Source organism: Mya arenaria, chromosome 13 (genome assembly GCF_026914265.1).
Source record: "Mya arenaria isolate MELC-2E11 chromosome 13, ASM2691426v1".
NCBI lineage: Eukaryota > Metazoa > Mollusca > Bivalvia > Myida > Myidae > Mya > Mya arenaria.
The window spans coordinates 5468131-5489408 of record NC_069134.1 but is presented as its reverse complement, the minus strand read 5'-3'; the positions used below and the strand labels follow the sequence as shown (position 1 = coordinate 5489408).

The 21278-nt window shown below is 35.0% G+C and overlaps 2 protein-coding genes across 2 annotated transcripts; both read left to right on the top strand.

The window, feature by feature from the left end:
• Positions 1-412: 412 nt before the first annotated feature.
• LOC128214088 (organic solute transporter subunit alpha-like) lies at positions 413-10301 on the top strand. Its single transcript, XM_052920342.1, has 7 exons — positions 413-557; positions 3330-3499; positions 3627-3700; positions 3907-4074; positions 5185-5296; positions 5552-5801; positions 6095-10301. Exons 1-7 carry the CDS (start codon positions 509-511, stop codon positions 6274-6276), a joined length of 1005 nt encoding a protein of 334 aa, XP_052776302.1. The 5' UTR covers positions 413-508; the 3' UTR covers positions 6277-10301.
• A 1119-nt stretch (positions 10302-11420) lies between these two features.
• LOC128214087 (organic solute transporter subunit alpha-like) lies at positions 11421-20510 on the top strand. Its single transcript, XM_052920340.1, has 7 exons — positions 11421-11601; positions 15345-15514; positions 15793-15866; positions 16066-16233; positions 17051-17162; positions 17366-17615; positions 17960-20510. The coding sequence occupies exons 1-7, from the start codon at positions 11553-11555 to the stop codon at positions 18139-18141; spliced, it is 1005 nt and encodes a 334-aa protein (XP_052776300.1). The 5' UTR covers positions 11421-11552; the 3' UTR covers positions 18142-20510.
• Positions 20511-21278: the final 768 nt, after the last annotated feature.

Genomic DNA, 21278 nt, shown 5'->3' with positions numbered 1-21278 from the left:
CAATCTCATATCATTGGTTTTCAGATATTAACGCAAAAATTTGCTCTTTCCAAGACCAAAAAAAATATAAAAAAATAAGACCCTTTGATTAATTCAATGCTTTTTCTTCGGTATTTAAAATAAGGAACTCGACAGTGTTTGGATAAACCCATAGAAATCAGCTCAACATACATAAATACATTTAACTTTCAATGAAGAGCAGCGCATCGATTAGCCTGAAGGCATGTCAACATACTTTCCGCGTCCCAGGTTTTAACTGTTCTATTTATAAACTAGACATGCATGACTCGTCCTCTTAGTGCAATAACTCAATAACTGCATATAGATATAGAAGCAGATATTGAGTTCTTGCAATAATTATTGTAATCTCACTATGACAGTCTTCATGTAGGTTAGCGTCTATCACATTAGAAATTAAAAAGTATGCTGTTTTAATTTCGATATAGATGTGTGAGTGTCTGTGTGTGCCGGTATTAAACAGTGTAAGTTAGCGGCTGTTCCGGAAGCGATGACAAACTGCTCGAACGAGTTTCCGACCACGGATATCTACTATGATGGTACGAAACATTTGTGTCTATTTTTCGTTACTATGTATAGTTTCAAAAAGCTTGAAATTGATGTTTCTGCACTTAAAATTAGGGTCAAATAGTTTTGATTTCACCGTTTATTGATAAATATATTTTGACTAACAGTTTTTGCTGCTATTATCACATAATTGTGCTAAAATATATTAAACTTTCAATTTACCAAATTTTATTACACTTAAAGAGGCACTAGCTCTTACTACCAAATAAGATGTACCACAATATTCATTTTATTTTTTTATTTTACCGAAAACAATGGTTCTTCTGAAGAATACCGTGTTTCATTTGAAAGAAAGGTGCAGAAAACACGGTATTTCTACCTTATAAGACGATAGTTTTTCACTGTAAATATTTTAGGACCCACCAGTCTTTTATAATATGTCCGTTTTCAGCTGTTAAATACACGGTTACAACTTGTCATCAGTAATCAATATTTTCCATAAATGCATTATTTAGGAAATATTATACCTCACATAACTGTGTCCCTTCTTTGTATATATAAACTCGATCGGTCCGTATATCACTGTATTTTGAAGAGTCCAGTCTTATGACGTCACCGGTCCATATCATATTTTTGGCCGGTCCGGACCTCGCCAAAAATGTAATAGGGACCGATGACGTCATGCAACTGGTAGGTGCGGTTTGCTTTTTTCACAATGACGTAGATTTGTCGCAAGTAAACATAATTAGCTCTGTTCAATAAAACACATCTTAAGTGCATTTAAAATAATTAATGGTACCATAAAATGTTCGGTATAATATAAGAAATATTAACACACCACTTCGGGTCATATGACATTATAAGGACCGGCCATTCAGCCCCCGAAAGTGTATATGGACCGTTAGCCGAGGTCCATTCACCTTATAATGTCATATGACCCTCAGTGGTGTGTAATATTTCTTAAGTAGGTCTATGACACAAAATTTATATTTGTTATACATGTGTATACATATAGTATAGATTTTAAATACGAGCGTTTCTTTAAATAAGTATGGCACTGAACGAGGAAGTAATTGAGTTCATTATACCAGATAATGAGCTCTTTTTATTTCAAAATCGGATACTTGTGTGCGTGTGTGTGTGTGCGCGCGTTTTAATGGAACATAGACGTAATGTATGCATGTGTGTATAACAATGAAAAATTCTATGTACAGGGCTGTAGATGCAAGAGATTTTGAGAATATGTTTCACACATTTGAATATGAATTTTGGAAATAATTACTTTTTTTTTTATCTTAATTAAGTTCCATCGTTTGGAGTACCAATACTGAACACGAGATCGACAGATGAAACGTTTATCAATGCCATTTGAGGAACTACAATTTTCTATTACCCTTTTCATCAATAATTTTAATTTGTTATATTTGTTTTATGGATCGTTATTAGAGTTTCTTCCAACTTCATGAGGTGGAGGAAAACTAGCTTTGATTTGGCAAAAAGGGGGAAAAATATTCATGTTATGTTCAACTTGTTTTCAAACGTTTAATTCAACAAACCTATAGACATATGCATAGGTGGCCATTCTTGCAACATTTCTTAAATATTTAGAGGAGAATGCTCCTAATTTTATCAAATGAAATCTTTTCACCTTTAGGGGAAATATATTCTTTTTCAGAAGAAGACATGGATTGAATTTCGGTCCCCTAAATGACCAATTGAAACGCGGGTTATTAAAACTATTAAAATAAAACTATTAAAATTAAAATAATTAATGATTTTTTCTCATTCGAATCCTATTTGATTTATAGCATCGCAGTGTGTGATATGTTTCTTTGTAATGTTCCTTTTCAAAGCGAATTGCCTATAATATCAAGCAATACTAGTGATCAAACTCCTCCGTGTATATATAATTGAAGAAATAAATTAAAACTACTCCGTGTATATATAAGTGAAGTAATAAACTGCTCCGTGTTTATACAAGTGAAGTAATAAACTACTCCGTGTTTATACAAGTGAAGTAATAAACTACTCCGTGTTTATACAAGTGAAGTAATAAACTACTCCGTGTTTATACAAGTGAAGGAATAAACTACTCCGTGTTTATACAAGTGAAGGAATAAACTACTCCGTGTATATACAAGTGAAGTAATAAACTACTCCGTGTATATATAAGTGAAGTAATAAACTACTCCGTGTTTATACAAGTGAAGGAATAAACTACTCCGTGTTTATACAAGTGAAGGAATAAACTACTCCGTGTATATACAAGTGAAGTAATAAACTACTCCGTGTATATACAAGTGAAGTAATAAACTACTCCGTGTTTATACAAGTGAAGTAATAAACTACTCCGTGTTTATACAAGTTAAGTAATAAACTACTCCGTGTATATATCAGTTAAGTAATAAACTACTCCGTGTAAACATAAGTAAAGTAATAAACTTCTCTATTTATATAAAAGTACAGTAAGAAACTATACCGTGCATAATTAATTGAAGTAAGTGTTTCGTGGCAAGTAACTAGTACTCCGTGTATATGTAAGTGAAGTAAGTGTTTCGTAATAAACTACTCCGTGTATACCTAATTGAAATAAATGTTTTGTTACAAACTACTCCGTGTATATATAAGTGAAGTAAGTGTTTTGTAATAAGATACTAGTACTCCGTGTATATTAAAGTTAAGTAAGTGTTTCGTAATAAACTACTTTGTGTATATATTTGTAAAGTAAGTGTTTCGTTAAAACTTCACTTACACGAGAGGAAGTGATACAGATAAGGCATATGCATTTTTACCACTTCCGGTAGAGGTTGGATCCGACACGGGAATGCTGGTTTGCCTGGGGATTGTCGGCGCCCTGGCATTTGTGTGTGTGGGTATCTTTGTGGAGGAAGTGAGCTTCATTCGCCGCAACTACCCCTACAAAGTGCACGGAAACATCGCAAACAATATTCTCATCATACTCGCTCTCTTTCCGGTAGGCATTGTTCATTATTTTGCAAAATACAATGAGAAAACCCCATTTTATAATTAGATGCTGACCTACAATGCGATAGTTATGTATAATTAGGGAATGCTATTTCTACCTTCAACACTGTTTACAGGTTATGTGCATCACGAAGCTTATTCCGGTCTTCGTTCCTACCAGCAACGTCCTCCTTGACCTCATGGCATCATGGTAGTTACAATTGTAAAATTAACATTCACTTATAAACTGCTTGTCAATGAGTTTAATTACACACTGATAGAGTGAGCGATGCGCTTTTAATGGCTTTAAGATTTCATTGTTCATAAAGGCGACATGTCTTCACCGATATTTATATTTGTGGGGCCGGAATAGGACGGTTCCTCCAGAACCATTGTTAATAATCTGTGTGCTTCTAGCTACATCTCTGTGTGTATCTACGTGTTCATAACCCTGACCATCTCGCTGTACGGGGGAGGCGGAAGTATGGTATTAACGTTGAGGGCCGCCGGAGATAAGGTATCCATAGCAACCCCGCCCTGCTGTTGCTGTCTCTGCTGCTTCCTCAAGCCAATCACACTGAGCAGGCGAGTACACGTATACTGGCATTACGACTGCAAGCTGTACAAAGGTCAATCGGTCAAATGTTGCTGAAGTAGTGACACATTATTAAACATTCTTCATATGTTACAGCGACAACTGTCACCTTGAAATTTACTTCCGGTGGTTGTACATTTATGGGCATATGAATTTAGAGGTGTTCCAAATTTTAAAGGCCCATTAGTTGCAGTTTTCATAAATTAAAATATAAGACTCTTCTGAAAAAAAGGTAATTTATTGTTTGTATCATAATATTTTTAGGATTAACCTAAAAATATTATGATACAAACAATAAAGATATTCCGCCGGCGGCAATATTCCAACAAGGGTATACTAGGTCTTGTTGTCGGGGATACATACTATCCATTTGTTCCGACACTTTTTGTAATCTCTTATTTCGCTCATGCGCACATTTAAAGAAAATATGAATTTAGAGGTGTTCCAAATTTTAAAGGCCCATTAGTTGCAGTTTTCATAAATTCAAATATAAGACTCTTCTGAATTTTTTTTGATAATTCTTAATCTTTAATCCTAAAAATATTATGATACAAACAATAAAGATATTCCGCCGGCGGCAATATTCCAACAAGGGTATACTAGGTCTTGTTGTCGGGGACACTATCCATTTGTTCCGACACTTTTTGTAATCTCTTATTTCGCTCATGCGCACATTTAAAGAAAATACTTCCTTAATATTAGAGTGTAAAAGAGCGAAAAACGTGATAGATCTCATCCAAGAGACCTGGGACCAATAGCCAATCATACTGCCAGCGGAGCGGACAAAAACATACCGGCTTGAAAGTCCCTCAACAATTAATGGGAAAAGTATTCTAAAATGATGAATTATTTTTTTTGCAAAAAAAGCTACTTGGAGCAAACATATACTAGCACATGTTATCCAGTCTTGGTTGACCACCGTGACATTAAAATTCATAGACAAAGATCCAAGTAGTAGTCAAAATAGCTTGGGTGATTGCACCACTTTTAAATTGCCTTTGAACGAAACAGAATTATTCTTTAGCCTATATAGGGAAGTGTGGACAAAACATATATAAACCCAAATATGTGATTAACGCAAATAGTATCATCCGTTGCAGGATGTCTCTGGGCGTATTCAAGCTGCTAGCGATGCAGGTGATGATCGTCCGTCCGTTCTTGCTCTTCATCGCAGCCGTGCTATGGACGGACGGAAACTACGAGGAGCAAGTGGTACTTGCCATTCTTTCCTTCAGTATTTATTCAAATCAAGCAGTGCTATAGTTTTGCAACAACGATATGTGATTGTTCGTTATTATTACTTTTCAGAAGTATCTGTGGACGATTCCTTGATTGTTAATAAAAGATCCATGATAACCTAGTATCGTTTCATGCATTTCATTTTATCTGTTCAATATATAGGATAGATACTTGAACAATAAATAAGAGTAGCAAAGATAAATCCTCATTAAACAAACAACCTTCTAGGACTCTCGTGAGCCGTACGTGTACATTGTGATTATGTCAACGGTCAGCACCCTCCTCTCCATGTACGGACTGGTCGTCATCTTCCGGGCCTCACGCACGCACCTGTCACACTTCAGCCTCGTTCTCAAGTTCGTGCCTCTACAGGCTATGCTCATTTTCGACGTCATCCAGACGCTCGTCTTTAACGTCCTGGCCAACAATGATATCCCGGAGTGCGTGGGACAGCTGGGCCCAAGGGTCAGGGGAACAAGTAAATACTTTATTATATTTAGACAAGAATGCTCGCCTCTGCGTTAATATATTTAAAAGGGTAAGTAAGAAACATTGAAAACTGAACAAACTATGCGCCGAACAATGTCTATTTACAAGGAAAAGTACATGTTTCTCTAAGAACAACTTATTTTTTGTTTGGCCAATACAATTCATATTTCAATGACCAAGTGGTCAGGCTTTGAACACACACGTGTGCTATGTTATCACAGTCGCTTATTTCCGGTGGTAAAGTTTCCCATTCAGTGTTGTCCCTTCTTTCTTCGTCTGCAGATTTCAACAACTTGTTGCTGGTACTGGAGTCGTTCCTGCTGTGTCTTCTGGCGCGGCGCGGCTACCGGATGGTTCCCCCTGATCACATCATCGACCCTGTGGACCCTGTGCAGGGAACTAACACGGCGAAGGATTACACAGACGGGTATCAAAATGGCGGCCTAGGATACGATGATGTTTGATCCGGGCTTAAGAATTTAGATTCCGGCCATAAGTGTTGTACTTTGAATCTACTGCTTACATAACTATGTCTGTATATAGAATTTTCTGATTTTGGCAGAACAGAATGCGACTGCAATGTTTAAAAAAAGAAATCTATTTTTGAGTATCAATAAGACTAAACCATCTCTGTAATATAAAAATGGCTGGATTGCGTACAAATAGAAGTATTGAAAGAGATTGAACAACAAAATACGAGAGCGATAATATTGCTGTCTTTCATTTAAACCAAATGGCATTATGATTATATTTATAGCAAAACAGTTTACCTAAAGTAGCATAAAATACATAACTTAAGTGTCGAAAGGTTCTTAATGTGTGTCACAAAAAGATCATGACGTAAGTGTCATAAAGCTCATCTCTTAAGTGTCAGAAAGTTCATGACGTGCGTTGCATAAAGCTCATGACGTAAGTGTCATAAAGCTCATGACGTAATTGTCATAAAGCTCATCTCTTAAGTGTCAGAAAGCTCATAAAGTGTCAAAAGCTCATGATTAAGTGCCATAAAGCTCATCTCTTAATTGTCAGGATGTTCATGACGTGCGTTGCATAAAGCTCATGACGTAAGTGTCATAAAGCTCATAACTTAAGTGTCATAAAGTTCATGACTTAAGGTGGAACGCGACTATGAATATTTTTTCGAGTTTTTGTCTGAAAATTGGAATACGAATAGAAGAGCATATGCCCTGTTAGGGACTGTTTTTACTTTTTCAATATTCGGAACAGTTTTGAATCTACGAGTCTTCAAAATATGCCACTGACGTCAATTTGAGACGTCTCTCATATTTTTGCGTTCCAGCTACAATAACCGATATTTTCATCAATTTTTCGTTTACAGCTATGAAATTTAAACCTCAAGTGCGTCTTGTGAAAACGTTCACGCTCATATATTTTTCTTTCTTTTGTTGAACGTTATTGTTTCTAAATTCGTCTCTAACGTCATTTTTCGCGGGAAAAACGGCGTCGTGTTTCGCTGAAAAAAGTGCGCCTTTCTTTAATTCTTGAAAAAACTGCTCTTTTAATTTTTGATTTTTTTAAATGCATGTACTCAATGTTTTATTACAAATCGCCTGATATCAAGAAAAGGGTACCTCACCGACTTCGTTTTTGCGCAGTATCAAATAATCTAACCCCTATACCTGTTTCTTTTTCAATTCGTAGTGTATTTAAATACACTAAGTGTACTTAAAATATGAGAGACGTCTGAAAATTGACGTCAGTGGTATATTTTGAGGAGTCATAGTTTCAAAACTGTTCCGAATATTGAAAATGTAAAAACAGTTCCTAATCGGGCATATGCTCTTCTATAAAGCTCATGACTTAAGTGTCAGAGAGCTCATGACGTAAGTCTCATAAAGCGTATGACTTAAGTGTCATAAAGCTCATGACTTAAGTGTCATAAAGCTCATGACTTAAGTGGTATAAAGCTCATGACTTAAGTGGTATAAAGCTCGTGACTTAAGTGGTATGAAGCTCATGACGTCAGTGTCAGAAAGCTCATGACTTAAGTGTCAGAAAGCTCATGACTTAAGTTTCATAAAGCTCATGACTTAAGTGGTATAAAGCTCATGACGTAAGGGTCATAAAGCTCATGACTTAAGTGGTATAAAGCTCATGACGTTAGTGTCAGAAAGCTCATGACTTAAGTGTCAGAAAGCTCATGACTTAAGTTTCATAAAGCTCATGACTTAAGTGGTATAAAGCTCATGACGTAAGTGTCATAAATCTCATGACTTAAGTGGTATAAAGCTCATGACTTAAGTGGTATAAAGCTCATGACGTTAGTGTCAGTAAGCTCATGACTTAAGTGTCATAATGCTCATGACTTAAGTGGTATAAAGCTCATGACGTTAGTGTCAGAAAGCTCATGACTTAAGTGGCAGAAAGCTTATGACGTAAGCGTCATAAAGCTCATGACGAAAGTTGCATTAAGCTCATTACGAAAGTTGCATTAAGCTCATAACGTAAGTGACATTAAGCTCATGACGTAAGTGGCATTAAGGTCATGACGAAAGTGGCATTACGCTCATGGTGAAAGTGGCATTAAGCTCATGACGTAAGTGACATTAAGCTCATGACGAAAGTGACATTAAGCTCATGACGAAAGTGGTATTAAGCTCATGACGTAAGTGGCATTAAGCTTTTGACGAAAGAGGTATTTAGCTCATGACGAAAGTGGTATTAAGCTCCTGACGACAGTGGTATTAATCTCATGACGAAAGTGGTATTAAGCTCCTGACGAAAGTGGTATTAAGCTCATGACGAAAGTGGTATTAAGCTCATGACGAAAGTGGTATTAAGCTCCTGACGAAAGTGGTATTAAGCTTCTGACGAAAGTGACATTAAGCTCATGACGAAAGTGGTATTAAGTTCCTGACGAAAGTGGTATTAAGCTCATGACGAAAGTGGTATTAAGCTCATGACGAAAGTGGTATTAAACTCATGACGAAAGTGGTATTAAGCTCCTGACGAAAGTGGTATTAAGCTCCTGACGAAAGTGACATTAAGCTCATGACGAAAGTGGTATTAAGCTCCTGACGAAAGTGGTATTAAGCTCATGACGAAAGTGGTATTAAGCTCCTGACGAAAGTGGCATTTATATCATATTATAGGCTACATTTAAATAAAAAAAGTATTTACATTGAGGACATCTTATCACGCACGTGTAAGATTGCCCCATAGTCTTAATCTGATCATAATATGATCTTAATCTGGTCTTTACATAATATGCATTTACTTGAACAGTATTACAATCGGGGTATTTATGACAAGCCCTCTAGTGTGAATTGTAAAACGGTAAAATGACATATCTTCACTTTATCGTGGGAGGTATATAGTCTTTTCATATCGGATTTATCTCAATATTTCTTTTGCTACAGGGTACTTATGACAAACTGCCAAGTCTTTTACTTTATTTTGAGATTTTAAGTATCTTAATATCGATTTTGTCTCGATGCTTTTATCATAAATTATTTTAATGCAATGAATGGTGTGTAACCTTAGTAATCAGAGTGTATGTAATTCCGAGTATGAATGACTAAGTTGTCCCCCTTTCCTCGACCAGGGTATATTATTTTGTTATGGCACTTTACATTTATCACTATGTGTTGCATTTTGTTTCCTTGTACACACTGTTATTATACCTGTTTGTGACATACGATTACATGTATGATTAATGATTTTGGTTGATGTTGTGTGATTGGTGATGTTGGAGGGATTTGTGACTACAAGACACTTGAGATATACAGTATACAATATTAATACAAAATATGAACTGATTATTTTCTATGAAATGTTAATTCGAACGGATATTTCAGTGGTATCAATGCATAGAACTATTTGAACAGATTTTGTAATGAGTTGTATCCATTAAAGTGCCATTATTTTTTTTTCAATTAGACACTATATTGCATGTTACCTTATAAGAAAAGTACGCAAAAGCTTAATAGACTAGTATATATAATTAGAAAGATATTTGAAAAACAAACATGAACATTGTATTACTAGCATTAACTTATCTTGGACTGCTCCCGTGTTAAACTTAAATTCCATTATGGGACGATTGAACTATATATCATTGAATTTCTGGTGTCAAACCCAACGATATTTGCTCCAAATTGCTGTATTTAAAGAAGAAGGTTGTTTTGCGAATATACAAAATAATGAATAAAGTCACATATATTTTTCCTTTTAGTTTTGTACCTGATGTTTAGAAAACTTCATGAATTAAACATGTCTTGTATTTTTTTTTTGTCTTTACCTGTATACGCACTGAGATATTGTTATCATAAATTGTCATTTGTACAACGCAAATTTTAATTACAGAGATTTCAACACGACCTCTTGTATTATCGTTATTATATTCCAGTATTTGTTAACTGCCGTAACTTGTTTGTTGAACGTTTGTTACTAAATCATGATTATTTGTTTTCTTTCCTCAGTTACCATGACATGTTTGTTTGTAGTTTTTATAAATAAAATATTTTTTTTACAATATGTTATGTTTTTTACTTTGGTGTTCATATATTCATCCGCAGGGTAGTTCGCGTTTTGCCACCTATTATTAAAATGATTATATGCTAGATATATTGATCAATTTTAAGCTTTAAGCATAACCATTTGTAAGTAAGATACAACAAGAATGGTTTAAAGCCAGAAAGCATGTATCCTCCAAATAACAAAGAAAAGGATGAATATCCAGAATGTAAACAATATTTTCCATCAAATATCTGATTACAAAAGGCATGATCTGAAATCTAAAAACACTTCTACACAGAAATAACACACTTGGATGATGTTGGGTGTTACACTGGTAAACATGGCACGCTTTGAGGTTGTTGGCTGTTACACTGGTAAACATGGCACGCTTTGAGGTTGTTGGCTGTTACACTGGTAAACATGGCACGCTTAGAGGTTGTTGGCTGTTACACTGGTAAACATGGCACGCTTTGATGTTGTTGGCTGTTACACTGGTAAACATGGCACGCTTGGAGGTTGTTGGCTGTTACACTGGTAAACATGGCACGCTTGGAGGTTGTTGGCTGTTAAAGTGGTAAACATGGCACGCTTAGAGGTTGTTGGCTGTTACACTGGTAAACATGGCACGCTTGGAGGTTGTTGGCTGTTACACTAGTAAATATGGCACACTTTGACATTTTGACTATACCATTGGTAAAAACATCACACTTAGATGTTGTGGGTTGTTGTACTGGTAAACATGGCACGCTAAGAGGTTGTTGGCTGTAAAACTGGTAAATATGGCACACTTTGACTTGTTGACTATACCACTGGTAAAACATCACAGTCACTTAGATGCTGTGGATTGTTACACTGGTAAAAAATCATGTTACTGGCTGTGACACAGAAAAACACACACTATAAGATCTAACCCCAACCCGTATCCTAACCCTAAACTTTACAATGGTTATATTAGTAAATGTCTTATGTACAGTGTCTGCGTATTTTTGGAATGGCCCGCGTACATCAATACATTCAACTTTCAATGAAGAGCAGAGTATCGATAAGCCGAGTGCATGTAAACATGCTTTCCGCGTCCCAGGTTTTAACTGTTCTATTTATAAACTAGAAGTACATGTAATCTCACCATGACTGTGTTAATGTAGGGAAGCGTCTATCATATTAGAAATTTAAAAGTATGCTGTTTTAATTTTGATATTATTGTGTGAGTGTCTGTGTGCGCCGGTATTAACAGTGCAAGGTAGCGGCTGTTCCGGAAGCGATGACAAACTGCTCGAACGAGTTCCCGACCACGGATATCTACTATGATGGTACGAAACATTTGTGTCTGCTTTTGTAGTATGAATACTTTCATTTAGCCTTCAAATGATGTCTCCGCACTTAAAATCTTGGTCATATTGTTTTTTTTCGATTTCACCGTTTTGCATTATAAATATTTTGACAACCAATATTTGCTGCTATTATGACATAAGTATGCTCATATAAACTTAACTTTAAACTTACCAATTCCATACGTAAATATGCACTCTTACTCCAAAATAAGATAATTCGTACAATTGTTTTAATATAACGAAAAGAATGAATAAATATCGAAGACAATGGTTCGTATGAAGGATGCCGCGTTTTATTTGCAAGAAAGTTTCAAAAACACGGTATTTCTACCTTATGAGACAATAGTTTTTTCATTTTATTTTTAAAAAAAAACATCAATTATTTAATATTTTTGCGCTTTCAGCTACTAAATACACGGTTACAATCGCTTATATGACTAAATGCATTATTTAGTAAGTAGTAAAATGTATATCATTCAAAATTATGTTTGTTATACATGTGCATGTATAGCACATTTCATTTCAAATTAAGATATTTGTGTGTGCGCGCTTTAATGTAACCTATACGTAATGTATGCATGTGTGTATACCAATGAAAAAGGCAACGCGCTGTATATATGCTAGGCATTTCAGAATTTGATGCACAAATTTGAATATAAATTTTTGAAATATTTACTTTTTTCTCTTATTTAAGTTTTATTGTTTGGAGTACCAATACTGAAAATGTGATCGACAGATGAAACGTTTATCAATGCCATTTGAAGAACTACAATTTTCGATACCCTTTTTATCATTCATTTTAATTTGTAAGACTTGTTTTTTTTTAAATGAATCAGTGCTTTTTCCACTTTCAAGGGACACTATTTACACTTCAACTTCCATTCCTTAAATGAACTGCCTTTCGGCAATTGCATTTATCAATCGATGAACGCAACATCTTCGGATATGTTCGGATCGCAATTCATCGCATAACAATATACATGAAACTATTGATATTGTTTTTGTTTGTATAGTGTCAGCAAGTCCCGTAAAATATAAATCAACATTTTAGAAAGTGTTAATTTATCATATTTTGATTGTATTGTTGCAATGTGTGTTTCAATATTACGTTTAAAAGTGATTTCAAGTGGTACTTTTCCCGCGTTATTGTGACGTCATTTGAAAAAATGTTTCCAGTTACAGTCGGATCGTTTTATTAGAATGGATTACTAAATTGTTTTCTTAAATGAAATGAAGTATGATTTTAACAATTTTTGAATGAAATAATGAACCATTGGTGTAAATATAAGTAATGAATTGCGAGATTTGACCAGCCCAATTGCGTTCATACCCCGATAATGACATTAACCCCGCAATTCATTCCGTAAGAGGAAAACTAGCGTCGTATTGGCAAAAAGGGGAAAAACATGATAAATGTAATCTTCAACTTTTGTTCGAACGTTTAATTCAACAAACCTATGGACATGAATGACACTTTTTGCTACATTTGCCAAACTTCAGAGGTTAACGCTCCTCTTCTTTTCAATGAAATATTTTTACCTGGTTCGGGGAAAATATATGCTTTTGCAGAAGGGGATTAGGGCTGAATTTCGGCCCTCATAATGGCCGATTAAAATTCAATTATTAGAAATAAAATTATTTACGATTTTCTTCTCATTCGAATTCTATCTGATTTAGAGCTCTGAAGTGAGTAATATGTTCCCTTTCAAAGCCAATTGGCTATAATATAAAGCAATACTAAGTGAAAATAAGTAAAGTAAGAAACTACTTCGTGTATATATATAAGTAAAGTAATAAACTTCTCCCTATATATATAAGTGAAGTTATGAACTACTCCGTGTATATATAAGTGAAGTAATAAACTACTCCGTGTATATATAAGTGAAGTAATAATTTAAAACTACTCCGTGTATATATAAGTGAAGTAATGAACTACTCCGTGTATATATAAGTGAAGTAATAATCTACTCCGTGTTTATATAAGTGAAGTAATGAAATAAATAACTTAAGTAAATGTTTCGTTACAAACTACTTCGTGTGTATATAAGTAAATAAAGAGCTTCGTTACAAACTACTGCGTGTATATATAAGTAAAGTAAATGCTTCGTTACAAACTACTGCGTGTATATATTAGTAAAGTAAATGCTTCGTTACAAACTACTGCGTGTATATATTAGTAAAGTAAATGCATCGTTACAAACTACTGCGTGTATATATAAGTAAAGTAAATGCATCGTTACAAACTACTGCGTGTATATATTAGTAAAGTAAATGCTTCGTTACAAACTACTGCGTGTATATATTAGTAAAGTAAATGTTTCGTTACAAACTACTGCGTGTATATATTAGTAAAGTAAATGCTTCGTTACAAACTACTCCGTGTATATATAAGTAAAGTAAATGCTTCGTTACAAACTACTGCGTGTATATATTAGTAAAGTAAATGCATCGTTACAAACTACTGCGTGTATATATTAGTAAAGTAAATGCATCGTTACAAACTACTGCGTGAATATATTAGTAAAGTAAATGCTTCGTTACAAACTACTGCGTGTATATATTAGTAAAGTAAATGCTTCGTTACAAACTACTTCGTGAATATATTAGTAAAGTAAATGCTTCGTTACAAACTACTTCGTGTATATATTAGTAAAGTAAATGCTTCGTTACAAACTACTTCGTGTATATATTAGTAAAGTAAATGCTTCGTTACAAACTACTCCGTGTATATATTAGTAAAGTAAATGCTTCGTTACAAACTACTGCGTGTATATATTAGTAAAGTAAATGCTTCGTTACAAACTACTTCGTGTATATATTAGTAAAGTAAATGCTTCGTTACAAACTACTGCGTGTATATATTAGTAAAGTAAATGCTTCGTTACAAACTACTGCGTGTATATATTAGTAAAGTAAATGCTTCGTTACAAACTACTGCGTGAATATATTAGTAAAGTAAATGCTTCGTTACAAACTACTTCGTGTATATATTAGTAAAGTAAATGCTTCGTTACAAACTACTTCGTGTATATATTAGTAAAGTAAATGCTTCGTTACAAACTACTGCGTGTATATATTAGTAAAGTAAATGCTTCGTTACAAACTACTGCGTGTATATATTAGTAAAGTAAATGCTTCGTTACAAACTACTTCGTGTATATATTAGTAAAGTAAATGCTTCGTTACAAACTACTTCGTGTATATATTAGTAAAGTAAATGCTTCGTTACAAACTACTGCGTGAATATATTAGTAAAGTACATGCTTCGTTACAAACTACTCCGTGTATATATTAGTAAAGTAAATGCTTCGTTACAAACTACTGCGTGTATATATTAGTAAAGTAAATGCTTCGTTACAAACTACTGCGTGTATATATTAGTAAAGTAAATGCTTCGTTACAAACTACTGCGTGTATATATTAGTAAAGTAAATGCTTCGTTACAAACTACTGCGTGTACATATTAGTAAAGTAAATGCTTCGTTACAAACTACTGCGTGTACATATTAGTAAAGTAAATGCTTCGTTACAAACTACTGCGTGAATATATAAGTAAAATAAATGCTCCGTTACAAACTATAGTACATATAAGTGAAATAAATGTTTCGTAATAGACTACTCCAGTTTATTATTTGTGAAGTAAATGTTTTCGTAACAAACTACACGTACACGAGAAGAAGTGTATGAACGCAGAAAAAGCATGTGTTTGCCACTTCCGTTAGAGATTGGATCCGACACGGGAATGCTGGTTTGCCTGGGGATTGCCGGCGCCCTGACACTGGTGTGCGTTGGTATTTTTGTGGAGGAAGTGAGCTTCGTCCGCCGCCACTACTCCTACCAGGTGCACGGAAACATCGCAAACAAGATGATCATCATTCTCGCTCTCTTTCCGGTAAGCACGGTTTACCTTGTTCGTTAGTTTGCCCTGCAATTCTCTCTGTGTATTAGGATCCTGAAGTACATTGCGTACGTGAACGACATGAAGTAACAGCTGACTGGGCAATATAGTACGGTTGGTTGATATATTGTATTAAAACCTAGCTTTTACAAGCCATGTAATTTGAAAAACACAATGAGGAAAAACCCATTTTATAATTTTGTTCTGACCTATAATGCGCTAGTTATGTAATATTACGGGTCGCTGTTTCTACCTTTTGCCTCTGTTTACAGGTTATGTGCATCACGAAGCTTATTCCGGTCTTCGTCCCTACCAGCAACGTACTCCTTGCCCTAATGGCAACCTGGTAGTTAGAATTGTAACATTAACATTTACTTATAAACTGTTTGAGTTTAATAACAAACTGATAGAGTGAGCGATGCGCTTTTAATGGCTTTAAGATTTATTGTTCATAAAAGCGACATGTCCTCGGCGTTATTTATATTTGTGCAGCCAAAATATGACGGTTCCTTCAGAACAATTGTTATTGATCTTTATGCTTCCAGCTACATCTCTGTGTGTATCTACGTGTTCGTAACCCTCACCATCTCGCTGTACGGGGGAGGCGGAAGTATGGTATCAACGTTGAGGACCGCCGGAGACCAGGTCTCCATAGCAAACCCGCCCTGTTGCTGCTGTCTCTTCTGCTGTCTCAAGCCAATCACACTGAGCAGGCGAGTACACGTTTACTGGTATTACGACTGCAAGTTGTACTAAGGTCAATCGTTCAAATGTAGCTGAAGTAGTGACACATTATATTAAACATTCTTCATATGTTACAGCGACAACTGTCACCTTGAAATTTACAGTTGGCAGCTTTACAGCTATTGACATATACATTAAGGTGTCGTCCAAAATGTAAAGAACCATTAGTTGCAGTTATGATATATAAGACTGTACTGAAAAAAATGATAGACATATTTAGTTAATAAGGTATGATTTTTAATGCAATAAATTTTATAAAACAAAAAATAGATATTCTGCCGGCGGTAGTATTCGAAAAGCGGTACACTAGGTCTTGCCGTCGGGGACCCTATCCACAGCATGAATGTTAACAAAAAATCATGGCTTTAGGTCACATATACCAAACTTGTTATTTCGACAGGATTTGTCAGAATTCAAATGAACCTTGTCGATATTAAAACGAAGATTGTCAACATTCAAATATTTATCGTTATTATTTGGTTGAAATGTGAAATGCACTGAACAATTTATGTGAAAAGTATGCCATATTGTTGCATAATATTTGCAGAACAAAGCTACTTGGGGCAAACATATACTAGCACATGTTATCCAGTCTTGGTTGACCACCGTGCCATTAAGCTTTATCGACGATGATCCGAGTAGGAATAAAAATAGCTCGAGTGATTGCACCGCTTTTAAATCGCCTTTATACGGAGCAGAATTCTTCTTAGCCGATACTGAGAAGTGCGGACGAAATAAATATAAACCGAACTATGTAATCAACGCAGATTGTTTCATCTGTTGTAGGAAGTCTCTGGGCGTGTTCAAGCTGCTAGCGATGCAGATGATGATCGTCCGTCCGTTCTTACTCTTCATCGCCGCCGTTCTATGGACGGACGGAAAATACGAGGAACAAATGGTACTTGCTGTTATTCCTTCAGTGTTAATTCAAAACGAGCAGTGTTATTGTATTGCAAAAGCGATATGTGTTTGTACGTTATTATTACTTCTCAGAATTATCTGTAGACGATTCGTTGGTAAAAGATCCGTGATAACCTAGAGCATCAGATCAGTAAATTAGTGTAGCAAATATAAATCCTCATTAAATATACAACATTGTAGGACCCCCGGGAGCCGTACGTTTACATTGCGATTCTGTCAACGGTCAGCACCCTCCTCTCCATGTACGGACTGATCGTCATCTACCGGGCCTCACGTACGCACCTGTCACACTTCAGCCTTGTTCTCAAGTTCGTGCCTTTCCAGGCTATGATGGCTTTGGACGGAATCCAGATGCACGTCTTTAACTTCCTGGCTTACAAGGATATCCCGGAGTGCGTGGGACAGCTGGGTTCAAGGGTCAGGGGAACAAGTAAATACTTTATTATATTTGGACCAGAATGCTCGCCTCTGCGTTAGTATTTGTAGTATATTTATGATAATAGTCACCTATATTTAATAGGGCAAGTAAGAAATAACAAAAACCGAAATCAGTTATGCGTCGACCATTGTCTATTTGCAAGGAAAAGTACATGTTTCACTAAGAACAACTCGATCCTTTTTTATTCACTTACAATTAATATTTCTGTGTGCTTTTAAGGCTATTCTTGCCAATGCGATCAGGGTTTGAATACACGCATGTGCTATATTTTCAGTCTCTTATTTCCGGTGGTAAAGTTTCCCATTCAGTGTTGTCCCTTCTTTCTTCGTCTGCAGATTTCAACAACTTGCTGCTGGTACTAGAGTCGTTCCTGCTGTGTCTTTTGGCGCGGCGCGGCTACCGGATGGTTCCTCCCGATCACATTATCGACCCTATGAACCCTGTGCAGGGAATTAACACGGCGAAGGATAACACAGGTGGGTATCAATATGGCAGCCTAGGTCACGAGGATTCTTGAGCCGGGCTTGGGATTTAGATTCCGGCCATAAGTGTTGTTAAAGACATTTTATTGAAAATAGAAAATAAAAGCATTGGAACATTCGGTTTTGGAATGATTATACTTTGAATGTACCGATTTTGGCAGAACCGAAGGCGACGGCAATGTAAAAATGAAATCTATTTATGAGTTTCAATAATACTAGAACCATCTCTCTAGTATAAACATGACTGGAGTGCGTACATATTAAAGTTTTGAAACAGTTTCAAAAAACTGAATACTAGTGCGACACATTATATTTATAGCAAAACAGTTTGACATAAAGTGTAATAAAGCTCATGACTTGAGTGCCAGAAATCTCATTACTGATGTGCCATAAAGCACTTGACGTAGTGCCATTTATTTTATGTTATTGGCTACATTAATATAAAAAGTATGACATATTCATTGGGGATATTTTATATCTTTCGATTGCTTTATTCGGATGACTTAAAGCTTTATATGTCAGTTTATGCTAAGTTAATTTGTTGTTCGATTGCATGTTTGACAATTTTACCAAAATGTTTGATCATACTAAATATTGTTGTCTGCTCGTCTGTAAGATGGTCCCATAATATTTATCTGATCTTTATCTGGTCTTTATTTAATATGCATGTACTTGAACAGTAATGCTGTCGCAGTGTCATTTTTATTGCTTTATTGTAATTACGTTTATCGTTATCATTGAAATAATCATTGAATCTATTACTGAGTTTTATATTATCATTTGTCCCATCTGTAATTAAACTTGCTTTGCATTCATGTACACGTTAGATTATTATAGCAAGAGCGAAGATAACTCGTTAAGGTAGTTTATACCTCTAACAATAGCATCTCATTTAAACCCATATTTGCATGCAAGTTTACCTAATAACAGTACCTATACACCTTAACTGTTTGCGGTTGGTCAAGCGTAGCGAGAGATAAACTCTGCCATTATATGCTTGACCATTGCTTGATAAGCATGATTTACAATATATAGTATACATATATATTGCAGGTGCGTAATATCATTTGTTCTACCATTTCATCATTTCACCATTATTGAACCATTTGTGTTTCATGACTTTATACGACATTATATCTATTTGTATTGCCGTCGACCGGATAGTGTATTTTTGTATTGAGCCATTATTCGCTTGACCATTGCTTGATTAGCATGATTTACAATATATAGTTAATATATATATATATATTGCAGTTTCCCGTCATCTAAAAATTATAGGGTAGGGTTTTGATAAAGCGTCTTTTTTACTCCATTTTGAGAGATGAATTATCTTTACATATCGATTTTATCTCAATATTTTCACTAAACATTAATTTTATTCAATGAATGTTCTGTAACCTTAGTAATATTTTCGAGTATGATTGACTTAGTTGTCCCCCTTTCATAGACCAGGGTTATTGCATTGTTATTTAACTATACATTAAACACTAATTGTTGCATTTTGGTGCATTGTAAAAACTGTTTTTATAAACATTTGTGACATTTGCTCAATAATTTTGTTGTTTCAAACGCGGTGTAAGACTGGTGATGTTAGAGCACGTTGTGGCTATAAGACACTGGAGCTGGACAGAAAACAAAATTAAGCAAACATGAACTAATTTTTTCCATGAAATGTAATTTCAACGGATTTTTAGTGGATTAAATACACACAACTATGTGAACAGATTAGAAGTTTCTCTGTTGCAAAAGTTCGAGATTGTTATGAGTTGTATATTTCAGAGAAATATCCATTAATGTGCCATTATTATTTCAATTATAGATTATAATGCATGTTATTTTATAAGAAAAAAACTCAATAGCTGAACAGTATATATAGTTATAAAGATGTTTGATAAACAAACATGAAGCTTGATTTTATTATCATTTAATTTGTTCTTGGACTTGCATGTGTTGAATTGGGACGAATAAACTATATATGTTCTTCTTCTATCATTGTATCGCTGGTGTTTAACTCAACTGATGCGTTCCTAACTTCTTTATTTTAAGCACAAGGTTGTTTAGAGAATATACATTTGAAATAATGAATACAGGCACTTACCTTTTGCTTTTACATTTGTACCTGAAGTTTAGAAAGCTTTATGAATTAAAAATGTTTTGTTCATTATCTTTGAGTTTACATGTTTACACACTGAGATATTTCTATTATAAGTTATCTTTATTTGTATTATGTATTTTGTACTCAGTGATTTCAACACGACCGCTTGTATTGTCGTTATTGTATTCCAATATTTGATAAATGCCGTTTCTCGTTTGTTGAATGTTTGTTACTCAATCATGTGTATTTGTTTTCTTTCCTCAGAACTCTTGCCATCATAGATATGTTAATAATAAAACATTTGTTTAAATTAAATGTACTGTTTTTAATCTGGTCTTCATATAATTATTATGCATCCGTATTTTATTTTGCCTTTGACCAATCGGGTGGAAGTTGAGGTTTTGTCTAAGTGATAGCGTGTGTGCTATTGAGTTTAAAATAAAAGTTACCCACCCCTTCTTAAAACGATAATATGCTAGAGGTCTAGAGAATATGTATCAAATAAAAGGAGAAATAAACAGTACGTAAACAATATTTTCTATAAAAAATCTGATAGCAATATGGCATAGTTTGAAATCTAAAAACACGTCTACCTAGACTTGCGTCTTTATTATTAGGGAGAATGTCAAAGGAATATTCTTGATTTGATTTTGTGCAAAACATATATCCTGTATTTTATTGAAAATGCTTCAAAAATATAAATTGAACACATCGACGTTGCTGGCTGCAACACTGGTATACATGGCACATTTAGAAGTTGTTACACTGATCGACATGACACACTTAGACGTTGTTACACTGATCGACATGACACACCTAGACGTTGCTACACTGATCGACATGACACACTTAGACGTCGTTACACTGATCGACATGACACACTTAGACGTTGTTACACTGATCGACATGGCACACTTAGACGTCGTTACACTGATCGACATGACACACTTAGACGTTGTTACACTGATCGACATGACACGCTTAGACTTTGTTACACTGATCGACATGACACACTTAGACCTTGTTACACTGATCGACATGACACACTTAGACCTTGTGACACTGATCGACATGGCA